The sequence below is a fragment of the Rousettus aegyptiacus genome, unplaced genomic scaffold (assembly GCF_014176215.1).
Source record: "Rousettus aegyptiacus isolate mRouAeg1 unplaced genomic scaffold, mRouAeg1.p scaffold_m13_p_4, whole genome shotgun sequence".
Taxonomy (NCBI): domain Eukaryota; kingdom Metazoa; phylum Chordata; class Mammalia; order Chiroptera; family Pteropodidae; genus Rousettus; species Rousettus aegyptiacus.
Window position 1 is genome coordinate 63,799,388 of NW_023416307.1, and position 12,257 is coordinate 63,811,644.

At 35.0% G+C, this 12,257-nt stretch overlaps 1 protein-coding gene across 3 annotated transcripts in view; it reads left to right on the plus strand.

Annotated features, from left to right (window-relative positions):
* MORC1 (MORC family CW-type zinc finger 1) overlaps nucleotides 1-12,257 on the plus strand; it is a 167,161-nt gene that overhangs the window by 76,045 nt on the left and 78,859 nt on the right. For all 3 annotated transcript variants that reach the window (XM_016162470.2, XM_036219599.1, XM_016162469.2), the window contains 2 exons: nucleotides 2,876-3,019; nucleotides 5,267-5,421. In XM_016162470.2, the coding sequence (XP_016017956.2) occupies nucleotides 2,876-3,019; nucleotides 5,267-5,421 (299 nt within the window). The remainder of the gene's footprint in view (nucleotides 1-2,875; nucleotides 3,020-5,266; nucleotides 5,422-12,257) is intronic.

Sequence of the window (12,257 nt, forward strand, 5' to 3'; positions counted from 1 at the left end):
TGTGTTCTTGGATTGGAAGAATTAACATAGTTAAAATGACCATATTACCCAAAGCATTATACAGATTTAATGCAATCCCCATCAAAATCCTTTTGACACTCTTTAAAGAAACAGAACAAAAAATCATCAGATTTGTATGGAAGCACAAAAGACTCCAAATTAACAAAGCCATCCTGAAGGGGAAAAAAAAAAGCTGGAGGGAACACTGCCTAATTTCAAATTATACTACAAAGTGACAATAATCAAAATGTCATGTTATTGGCATAAAACAGACAGACCAGTGGAACAGAATAGAGAGTCCAGAAGTAAACCATGTTTATATGGGCAAATAATTTTTGACAAAAGAGCCAAAAACATACAGTGGAGAAAAGAAATCCTCTTCAACAAAAAGAGCTGGGAAAACTAAAAAGCCACCTGTAAAAGAATGAAACTAGACTGTTGTCTATCACCACACATGAAAATTAATTCAAAATGGATTAAGGACCTGAATATAAGACCTGAAACAATAAAATTCACAGAAGAAAACAGGAACTAAACTCATTGACCTTGGACTTAAAGAGGATTTTATGAATTTGACCTTAAAGGCAAGAGAAGTAAAAGCAAAAATAAATGAATGGGACTACATCAAATTAAAAAGCAAAAGAAATCATCAAGGTCAAGAGACAACCATCCAAATAGGGAAATATATTTGCAGGCAACACCTCTGATAAGGGCCTGATATCCCAAATATACAAAGAACTCATACAACTCAATAAAAAAAAAAATGATCCAGTCAAAAAATGGGCAGAGAACCTGAACAGACTCTTCTCCCAAGAAGACATTTAAATGGCAAATGAACATATGAAAGGATGCTCAACATCGCTAGCTATTAGGGAAATACAAATCAAAACCACAGTGAGATACCATCTTGCACCTGTTAGAATAGTTATAATCAACAGGACAAGTAATAACAAGAGTTGGAGAGGATGTAGAGAAAAAGGAACCCTTATACACTGCTGGTGGGACTGCAAATTGGTACAGCTTCTTTGGAAAACAGTATGGAGGATCCTCAAAAAAATAAAGAGTTGATCTACCATATGATCCAGCAATCCCTCTACTGAGTATTTACCCCCGAAACTTGAAAACCCATATCCAAAAAGATATTTGCACACCAATGTTCATAACAGTATTATTCACAGTGGCCTGGACATGGAAGCAACCAAAGTATCCTATGATAGATGATTGGATAAAGATGATTGGATATGTATATGTGTATACATATATATGCATATGTATATACATATATATACACACACACACACACTATGTAATATTACTCAACTATAAGAAGAGATGAAATACTGCCATTTGTGACAACATGGATGGACCTTGAGATAATCATGTTAAGTAAATAAGCTAGATAGAAAAAGTTTAAAGCTACATGATGACACTTATATGTGAAAAATAAACTAAAAGTATCAAACGAACATGACAAAGAAACAGAGACTCCTGGACATCGATGATAGACTAGTGGTTACCAGAGGGTCGGGGGTGGGGGGAGAGGAGGTAGATGGAGAGCCGTATATGTGGTAACAGAAGTGTAACTGTGGGCGGTGAACATACAGTGCAAAATATTGATGACTTACTGTTGAAAAATGTGAATTAAAAAAATAAAAGTAGGTTAAAAAATACATAAATATTAACTCATATCAATGACTTCCTCTCAAAGTCTGATATACTTTATATCATCTCTACATAGGACTGAGAGAACTTTATCAGTATCTTTTAATGATAGATATATTTAATCAGTCCAGTAAGTATGTTAGTTGTAATAGCACATGGTTATGAATTTGAAATGAAAAAGCTGTTTTTGTGGAATGAAAGGAGCTATAAGATGGGTGGAGGGGAAGAATTATATTTGGTACTATTCTTGGTTGGGAAAAGAAAATAACATTTGCTAAGCACCTAACCTGTTCCAGATTTATATTTAACATTATCTCTTTTAGTCCTCACAGAATTTCCAAGTAGCTAGGTAGGTATTATTCCCATTTTTCAGATGAGACAGAAAGTTGAAGTGACTCATTCATAATCACATGGTTATTACAAAGATGAGCTTGTATTTGAAGTGAGAGGTCCATCTTTCTGGTTCTTACATCCAGGTACTTTTCATGGCTCCAAACAGCCTCCTTTTCCTTTGGTTGTTTCTGTCATTTTCAGCTATGTCTGTTAATTTTTATTTTACACTTTTAATAAAAAATCACATAAGACATAATATAGCAAGACAGAATCAGAAAAACAGGAGCTCCCTTAGTAAACTTGCTTTGTTAACTTTGATTTATATGCTCGCTTCAGCACCACATATACTAAAAAAAACTTTGATTAACCTTAGATTTTGGAAAAATAGACAAAGCTAAAGAATAACTTTTGGCACATGTTGGCCTGTATAGGATATTTGGAGGCTTGAGAATGTGCTGAAAGTTAGAAATCACATCCAGTATTAGAAATACCTGAATTTTAAAACAGTAAAGTCTTTATTTCTCAAAAATGCTGTGATGTACATATTATACCAGTTAACATTTCATGACTATTTTGGCGTTTTCTGGTTCCTATAAATTTAAATTAGCAAGCTTTTTTTTTTTTTAAGCGTAAATCTTTGTTTTAATGACAAACTTGTTTTTGAATCAAGGAACGCTTGTGCTTGACTGGTATATTTATGTAGAAAAGTTGGCTATACAGGGATACTGAGCATACCTACTAGGTTTTGCATAATACCTGGATATCTTAGATATACTTCCTTTGATGTTTACCTTCTGAGTTTAATTATTAACAGTTTTTTAAACTGTATATTTTTACTTAATAAAATGTTTCTTTTATTTTTTTTTAAATATGATGCTAGAGAATTAAAAAAAGCAAGGACACTCTCCCTGTTCTTTGGAGTCAATATAGAAAACCGAAGCCAAGCTGGGATGTTCATTTACAGTAATAACCGCTTGATCAAAATGCACGAGAAAGTGGGCCCACAGTTGAAACTGAAGTCCTTGTAAGTATATTTTTGTTTTCACAGGCACAGGCAGGATGAGGGAGGTTGCAGTAAGATTGTATTTGCAGAGTAAGATGAGCGATTAATCATAATGGGAACAGGTGTCATATTCTCTGTTCACCCTTCTCATCAATGCACAGACATTAATCTGCCTAATTTATCATATTGGTAGAGTTGCATGCCTGCTATCAGGAAAAAACTCACTTTTGGAAATTTTTTCAGTGCATTTTCTGAACAACTTAATGTTTTACCATTCTTTGTGCTATTTACTCAAGTTAGGTTTTTAGTTATCATACCAATTTAAATAATACAAGCATATTAAAGAAATTTTAGAAAAGAGAGAAAAGAAAAATCCACAGTCTTGTAAAGCAACCCTATTAACAATTGTGCAGCCCCTTCATGTATGAATTCTTGCCTGTTACCTGCATGAGTGTGTATTATTAACACTCTCCAAACTATTTGGATTCCAGAGTAATACATTCTGGTGCTTTCCCAATGGTCTGAAACTCCACAAACTGCTTTCATGAATTATGTAGAGTCTTAAAAAGAGACCATGGAAAATCATGGAGTCAGACAGGATAGCCATGACCAGTAGAATGGCTCAGGGAACATTTTTCACCTTCTTCACTTTCAAAGAATTAGCAATTCATTTATTTGTGTATTCAACAAGCACTTATGTTACAGTATCATGAATGTTAGGCAATGTTCTAAGCTCTACAGGGAAGATGGTGAAGACCTACTATCATTTGCTAAGGAACTTATAGTTCAGTGAAAGGGGCGAGTATATAAATACATATTTTTTATATTTTCTGGAAACAGTAAGAACGATCTTTTAAAACATAGTTTACTCTCTTGCTTTAAACCCCAAACATATAGAATGGGACTGTTTGCCATGGTCTCCCAGTGATCTGGCTCTGTGACACTCCCTGCCTATACCCACCCTCTCACTGCATTTTCCTCACACCAACAGGCTTGTTCCTGCCTTATGACCTTGGCACTTGCCATTTTCTCTCTGTAATCTGTCTTTGAGATTTTACTCTTGGTCCTAGCATATCCCTCAGGCACCTGCTCTAAAGATTCTTCCACGGGATGGTCCTCCTGGACTGTCTAAATAAAATTAGTCTCTGGCATCTTCACCCTCTCCCCCCATCTATCACTCTTTACATATTAAAACACTTGCTTTATATTTCTCATACGATTTATCACTACCTGAAATGATCTTGTACATTTATTTATTTACTAGCATCATGCCTTGTTACCGTTTAATAGAAGAGAAACTTTATAAACAGGGATGCTGTCTTTCTGTTCATCACTGTATTCTTTGTTCTTGGAATAGGGCCAGGTGCTTAGCTTAAATGAGTGAACAAGTCAATGAATACATATTATAGACAAGCATCGAGTGCAGAAAAACCATTTAGGAGGAGCAGTAAACTAAAGCAGGACAGTCTAGTCAGGCTTCCTGGAAGAAATGATGCCCTAATTTAGACTCACAGAATGAATAGTGAAGGTGAGGACAAGGTGGGAGGGGAAAGTGGTAAAGAACATGATAAGCAAGGGACCAAAATTGGGAAGGCTTGAATTGTAGGTCATGTCAAGGGAATTGGGAGGTCCTGAAGAGTTAGAGTCCACATGCTCTTTCCCAAAACAAGTTATGTGTCTAAGTAGACAGTCCTAGCCACATATATCATGAGCTGCTAAAAGCGTGGGAAAAAATTGAGTTTATCCATCAGACTAATAGGCTGTTGTCTGTTAGTTTCTATAATACTCTAGCTCTTATGTTTCCTTAGTAGAATTCACTGAGCACCCCATGGACCTCTGAAACAATGAGTAGAATTCCAACTTGACAGATGAAAAGATCAAGAAAGTGATTCTCTGGCCAGTATCATTGAGAGAATCATGTCTGTTTCTTGACAAGGGATTACTCGTAGTGTTTAGTCCTAAGAAGCTTCCACTTCCCACCCACCCTGACTCTCTATATAAGGTGGTAGGTTTGGAAAAAGAGGCATATTAATTCACTAATGATGTATTAAAGCCATTTTGTATTCTGGGACAAGCACACTTGGGTTCACCATTGATTTATGTAACAAGATACAATTGTAAGATAACTTGTTAAACTTTGGTAAGGTTCAGACCTAGTGAACAAATTTACATTTGAAAAAAATGGATTTCAAAAGGCCATGGTATATTTGCTTTTCTTTTTTTCTTAGCTAAATTTCACAAAATTTATATATGTATTTATTCCCCCAGACTTGGTGCAGGCGTGGTTGGAATTGTTAATATACCATTGGAGATCATGGAACCATCTCACAATAAGCAGGAATTTCTCAATGTCCAAGAGTATAATCATCTACTGAAAGTCATGGGACAGTACTTGGTGCAGTACTGTAAGGACACTGGGATCAGTGAGTATTCAGTGGTCAAATTAAGAGGTGCTTATGTGAGATCGACTTGCATGATTTCTTTAAGCTAGAATGATTGCACTGATTCAAGTAATCAGTAACCCAAAGCCCTGCGTTAAAAACATGAGGGAAATGAGAAGAGAGTCTCAGGATCTTTTTCAGACTGTTATGCAAAGAATAAATCAGCAGATTGAAAATTGTAAGAGGAGGGTAATCAGAGAGCACTATGAAGTGACAACTGATCACAGAGGAAGGGGACAGAAGTGTGCTTCAAATAGGCTGAGAACCCCCACAGGGGATCTAAGACTTGAATGTGTAGGAGTGCACAGCCTCACCTAGACCTGAATAGTTCCTGTAACACTGTCATTATATCATGCCATAGATAATCATAGATAAACTTTTTTTTGTATATCTAACAAGTCTTAAATATGTTAATTTCAGAAAGATTTTGATTAAAAATCAGTATAAATATGTTTGGAAATTTTAAAAGATAAACTTCAGTTATCTGTAAAATTTGACTTCTTCAGATTACCTCATTCTCCAGAGATACTTGAACAATGAGATGGTATGCTGTGCATGTATAAATAAACTTCCTGTAAGCTTTGCAGAGATAGTGCTTGATTTATAGAAGAAAGAGAGGCTACTATGTATTTGTTCAGTGATTTGCATGAAGTATGTATAATTCATGCATATCAAAATTATGTCTCTACTCTTGAGACAATTTAAAATTTCATTATTACTCCACTTGAGGTTGTAATTTTAGAGCATTTTCTTTTCTTTTGTACCCACTCTGCTTGGTCCTAAAAGTTTCTCCATACTAGTAAGACAGGAAAGAGTACAGGAACTCAGGAAAAAAAAAATCAGAATGAGTTAAGGACACAGAATTTCTGCCAAAGCTGGATTCATGTCATAGTCTAAAATATACTACAAGTGTCATCTGTGGACCAGCAGCAGCAGCATCACCTCACAGCTTGTTAGAAAGGTGGAATCTTAGCCCCCACCTAAGACTTACTGGAGTAAAATCTTCATATTAGCAAGATGTCCAGATAATCAGTATGTATGTTAAAGTTTGAGAAGCACTGCTCCGAGGAGTATATCTATGTAATTTTTGCTTATCACAGGCATACTTTTTTCATATGTATTTTTTTCTCAGAGACAGTTTGAAGTTATACTAACCATAGTAATGAGCACATTATTTGGCAGGGTTTGCTGACAGCTGTACAAAGCCTAAGAATATACAGAGAGATAAAAATCAAGCATCTACTCTCTGGTCTTTAAATGCCAGCATGACATGGTACAAAAGGAAAATGTTAAGTGTTAGAAAGTTGTGTAACTTCCCCCATTGTCCTCTAATTTTCTCTATAATTCTTTCATCTTTGGAATAAGGAATCAAGCTTCCGAAAGAGTTAGGCATTAAATTTAAGGGTGACAGGAATTATCTCCGTCCAGCTCACACTTACTCAGGAGAGTCATACTCAGTCCTGTGTGTTGTGGGGAGCTATCTCAAGGCTCCTTTGCTTGAGGTGTAAGTGCCCTTCCACCAACTGTACTCTCAACTAGAGGATATCACTTGCCAGCCTTCCTACCTCTATATAACTCTCTACCCCTAGCTTTTCTACCTATTTTTTTTAAAAAAAAAAAACTTCTCAAAGGATATAATAAAATTCAATAAATGCTATATTTGTATTTTAATTATTACTAGTTAATAACATTATTTTCCTAATTCCATAATTGTCTATGAATGAATTGATTTGGGGCTAGAGGATACTCTCACAAAAGATATTCCTCCGAAGGAAGTCAGAGTGGTGAAAGTATAGCAAGCAGATGCTTTTGTTCACACCTCTCACATCTTCATCCCAAAACTTAATTTTCAGACTGAATCAAGTAATCAAGGTCAGAATTGGTAGTCTCAGAAACTGTGTTGAGGAGGTTGACCTTCAAAGTCTTTGCTTATTAATTCCCACAGGAATAACAAAAGTTATGTAATGCTTGTCTAAAACCCAGAAAGCCAGTATTACAAGACACATAGTTTTAATGAAATGTAGGTTGGGTAAGCTTTTTGCCTTATAAATAAAAGATGCAATCTTTGTATTTGCTCTAAATCTGATCTATTTCTATGGAAAATTGAGCCTTTGTAAAAATCGAATTGGCAGAAAGGGAAATGGAGAGGTAATGACTTTGTGTCATTTATCAAATCTGCATTTCCTTGTGGCACAGGTGATGCTGAGAATCTTAGAAATGGTTTTCTTGTCTCTGAGTCTGACCTCACCTCACTGTGTTTTCTGAAGCTTTATGCTTCCTTACAATAAAATCAGAATATTAATCATCAGTTTTTTAGCGTAGGGAAGAGAAGGAAAAGGGAAAGAGAGAGAGAGAAACATCAAATGAGATTCGGGTTTGAACAGAAGCAATTACATAGAAATATATTACTAAACTTTTCTAAAATGGATCAGAATATGGCAGATGTGCTAAAATGAAATCTGCGATATAATAAACATAACCTTTTTCCAACAGAACTCAAATCAGAGGGTCTCAGGAAGCTAAAAGTCATTAAATTTATTTACTCTTTTCCTAGTGGTTTAATCCCCTCTACTTCATTTATTCCCGCCCCAGGCGAGTGAACTGCATTTTAAGCCTGAATATAGACCTCTCATGAAAGAAAAAAAAAATGCTACTTCTTGAGGCAGCCCGTGTATTACAAAATACATTTTTACATTAAGGTCAAGTCTGTTTCTCATGTGTTCTTCCATTCATTCACCTGTGCTAGGCACGGAGTGTTATAGGACTAACAATTCACACATGGTCCACCCTCTCTGGGAATTCGCAGTTCAGCAGGGCTAATATGATTTGGCAATTAGAAACAGGATCGGTACCCAGCAGAGAAGAATGAGTGCTGCTGAAGCCAGTAATCAGGGGCTCACAGTCTAGAGGCCAGAGAAGGCCTCCCTGAAGAAGTGGTATTTCCTGAAGGATGAGGAGGAGTTAGCCAGGCCAACTTGATTTTTCTTCTCTTGGGGCCATGAATAGTTGGTCTAAAGCCTTTACAAATGACAGTCCTCCAGATATTTGAAGACAAGCTTTCTGTCTCTTACCAACCTTGTTTTGTCCTAATATTTCCAAGTACTATTGCTGTTCTTCATTTGATATGGCATTAAATATACGGCATTTTATTTGATACGGCATTAAATATACGACATTTTAATGTTGTACTTTATAAAATGTATTACCTAGAAACAAAATTTCTAGATGAAACCCAAACAGCCTTGAATAAAATGGGATCATAATTTTTTTTCTTTTAAGTTGTAATTTTATTGATGCAGCCTGGCGTATTAACTCTCAATAAGCACATTATTGACTCTCACTGTCTTTATTGCCAATTAAAATTCTGAATAAAAATTTTAATGTGTGTTCTTGTTAAGCTACACCTCTCATTTTTCAGTTAGTGTTTTTGGACCCTTGTGTAGAATGATGCATTTATCCTATTAAATCTTATTTCTTTAATATGCCTATCCTTTCAGGTTGTCAGGACCTTTTTGGCCATCTAATGTTGATTTCTAACTAATATGCTATCTTTTTAGAGATACTAAGTTTGGCCACTATTTTCCCTATGATTTTATTTAAATTCTATTGTACAGGACAAGGAAATCAAGCACTTGGCCCTCCACTGATGACCTCCACTGAGGCAGAAACGGGACGCTGAGGGAAGACAATTAATCAATTACAGATTTTTCTAATTATACCATCACCTAACATACCAATTTCTCAATTTTTGTATAATTTTGAAAGTGAGGGATAGTATTTGTTAGGTGAATAGTTTCTTTAAAAATAGATAATGCTTAGTCAGCTTGGGCTACTATAACAAAATACCATAAACTGGGTGGTTTGTGAGCAATGTAAATTTATTTTTCACAGTTCTGGAGACTGGAAGTCTAAAATCAGGGTGCCAGCGAGGTTGGGACCTGGTGAGAGAGCACTTACTCTGTTTACAGGTGACTGACATCGTGTACCCTCCCATGGTAGAAAGAGAGTGAGCTAGTTCGCTGGCCTCTTCTTATAAGAGCACTCATCCCATTCATGAGGGTTCCACCCTCATGACTTAATTACCTCCCAAAGGTCCAACATCCAAATACCATCACAATGGGAATTAGGTTTCAACATATGAATTTAGGGGACGGGGACATTAACATTCAGTCCATAACACTTTAGTAGTTATATCTAGCTAGCTGCTTACAACAAAATTTTGTTTACCTTATGATGCACTTGAGTATCTAAGATCCAAGGAAGATATTACAAGAAAAATGCAAATACAACATTTCTGCTAGGGATATAAATTGAGTGAGGAAGCCTATGTAAAATATAAAAAAGATGAGACTGTGAAACAAGTTTATATGAAAATACAGGCTGAAAAACAATTCATATTTCTTTTTATGTATGTTATATATTTACTTTTAAAATATATTTTCAATATTATATTTTGTTTTATCTTTAATTTTTTTAGTTATGTGTTATGGGACGAATTGTGTTGTCCCTGAATTTATGTTTTGTCCTAACCCCTATTACATCTGAATATGACTCTGTTTGGAGACAGGTCCTTTAAAGAGGTGATTAAATCAAAATGAGGCCATTAAGATGGACACTAATCCAATCTGACTGATATCCTTATAAGGAGAGGAAATTTTGATAGACAAAAAGACACCAATGAGGACACAGTGAAGGTGCTGTCTCCATGTCAAGGATAGAGGTCTCACAAGAAACCAAACCTGTCGACACCTTGATCTTGGACTTTAGCCTCCTCCAGAACCACGAAAAAATAAAATTCTATTGTTTAAGCCACCCAGTCTGTGGTATTTGGTTATGCAACCCTAGCAATCTAATATATATATGTGAGAGTATACATACATATATATGTATGTATACTCTCACATATATATGTATATACATATATATGTATATATACTCACATATATGTATTAAGTGGGAAATTGAGAAATTAGGATTAAAGACAATGTTATAATGAAATCCATAAAACCATCATCCAACCTCAGAAATGATCAACTCTTGGGGAACAGGTTTCAGTCCTATTCCCACCCATTCCCCCACAATTGGATTATGAAGGAAATTCCAAATACTATATAATTGTATCTATATGTAGTTTAGCATTTATTTCTAAAAGAACGTAGTTTAAGAACATAACCACAGTATAAGTATCACACCTAAAATTATTAATACTTAATATCATAAAATATCTAGTTTATTTTTATATATCTATTTTTCCTGCCATAATATAATTTATAGCTCCCTCCACCCCTACCCCACCCCCATACCACCACCACCCTATTTCTCTTTTTCTTTCATTTTTCCTTTCATTTTATTTGTTGGAAAAACTAGTTTTATTGTTTTGTAGTTGTCACACAGTCTAAATTTTGCTCACTACATTACAGGGTATAGTTTAACAGATTCCTTCATCATATTTATTTTTCTGTAAATTGATAGAATCCAGCAGCTTGAGCAAATTCAGATTTTTATTTTTAGTCAAGATGCTTCATAGGTAGTGTAGTGTGTTCTTCCATGGGGAGGCAAATATTGTTCAATTGTCTCTCTTTTAATTATAAAATAGTTTATAATGAATGCTCAGCTCCCTTAGGAATTTCAAAACCTTATATTCTGTTTCTATCACATTTTCATCATTTACTTGCTCGAATAAATCTATAAAGACAAACTTCTTTTTATCTACTATTTGGTCACCCATGTTGTTAATTTTGCTATTTGACAGAAAGAACAGTAGAACTCTATACTGCTAAACAAATTGCATTGAATAAAAGCTTGATGTGAGAGGAGTTCAAGATAAAAATAAAACATTAAAATGACATAGGCATTTTGCCTGATTTATATGGCATAAATATGTATTCTGTTTAAATTTGTTACTTATGCTAGCTCCTGGCAAATAACAATACGGTTCAGGAGTTCATTGACTTCTGTGTTAAAGATATCACATTCTTAGATTTTATCCATTTACACAGCTTTCTCCTAGTAATTGAAATTACCACAATTGACAGTACTTATGCTTCCTTTTCTTTCTGACTGCACTTGTCTTATTGTCATGATAATGACATTTTTTACATCTACAATGAAGTTTTTTGCTAAAATACCTCAGAGGATCTCACCTATATGGCAAATAAAATACTAAAATGCCTAGTAAAAAGCCTTCTTTAGTTCTGGAATTAAATATACATTGAATCTTATAGTTTTATTTTTCCCTACCATACCAGAAGCAAGACCTCAAAACTCTTCATTAGTCTGATTATGTCTACCTTAGCAAAGTTGTATTCACAAAAAATATATATCTTTGACTTTTAAGAGCATTAAGTCAGTCATTGGAGTTTGTGGATATCTAAATAAAGTAAGGAGAGTCCTAGTAGAAACATAAACTATGCTAACCCATGTATTGGGGGGACATAGGTAGCTGACGAGGCTGTTGCCCACGATAACCTAGAACTCTATAAATATGCTTTAGATTAGATTATTGTGTCTAATTTTGATTTCCACATTGTGGAAAATTAGAAAAACTGCAGTGCATCCAAAGGAAAAAAAGACAATGACTAAATAAATAGAAAGTAAAAGTTATTTCTTTTTGAGGGAAGACCCAGAATAAACCTAATATTTCTTGGTTTTGTTTTTGAAGGTTTTGTCATGAGGTCTCTAACCCTCCTCCTTCTAATCTCCAGTGCACAGAACAATGTAGTTCCAAACTGGGAGCCAGGAACCCCCAGGGGACCTCAAAGTATCGCTAGGAGGCTTTGAATCCCATCTACCAGTTATTGTCAAAAATACCATATGCT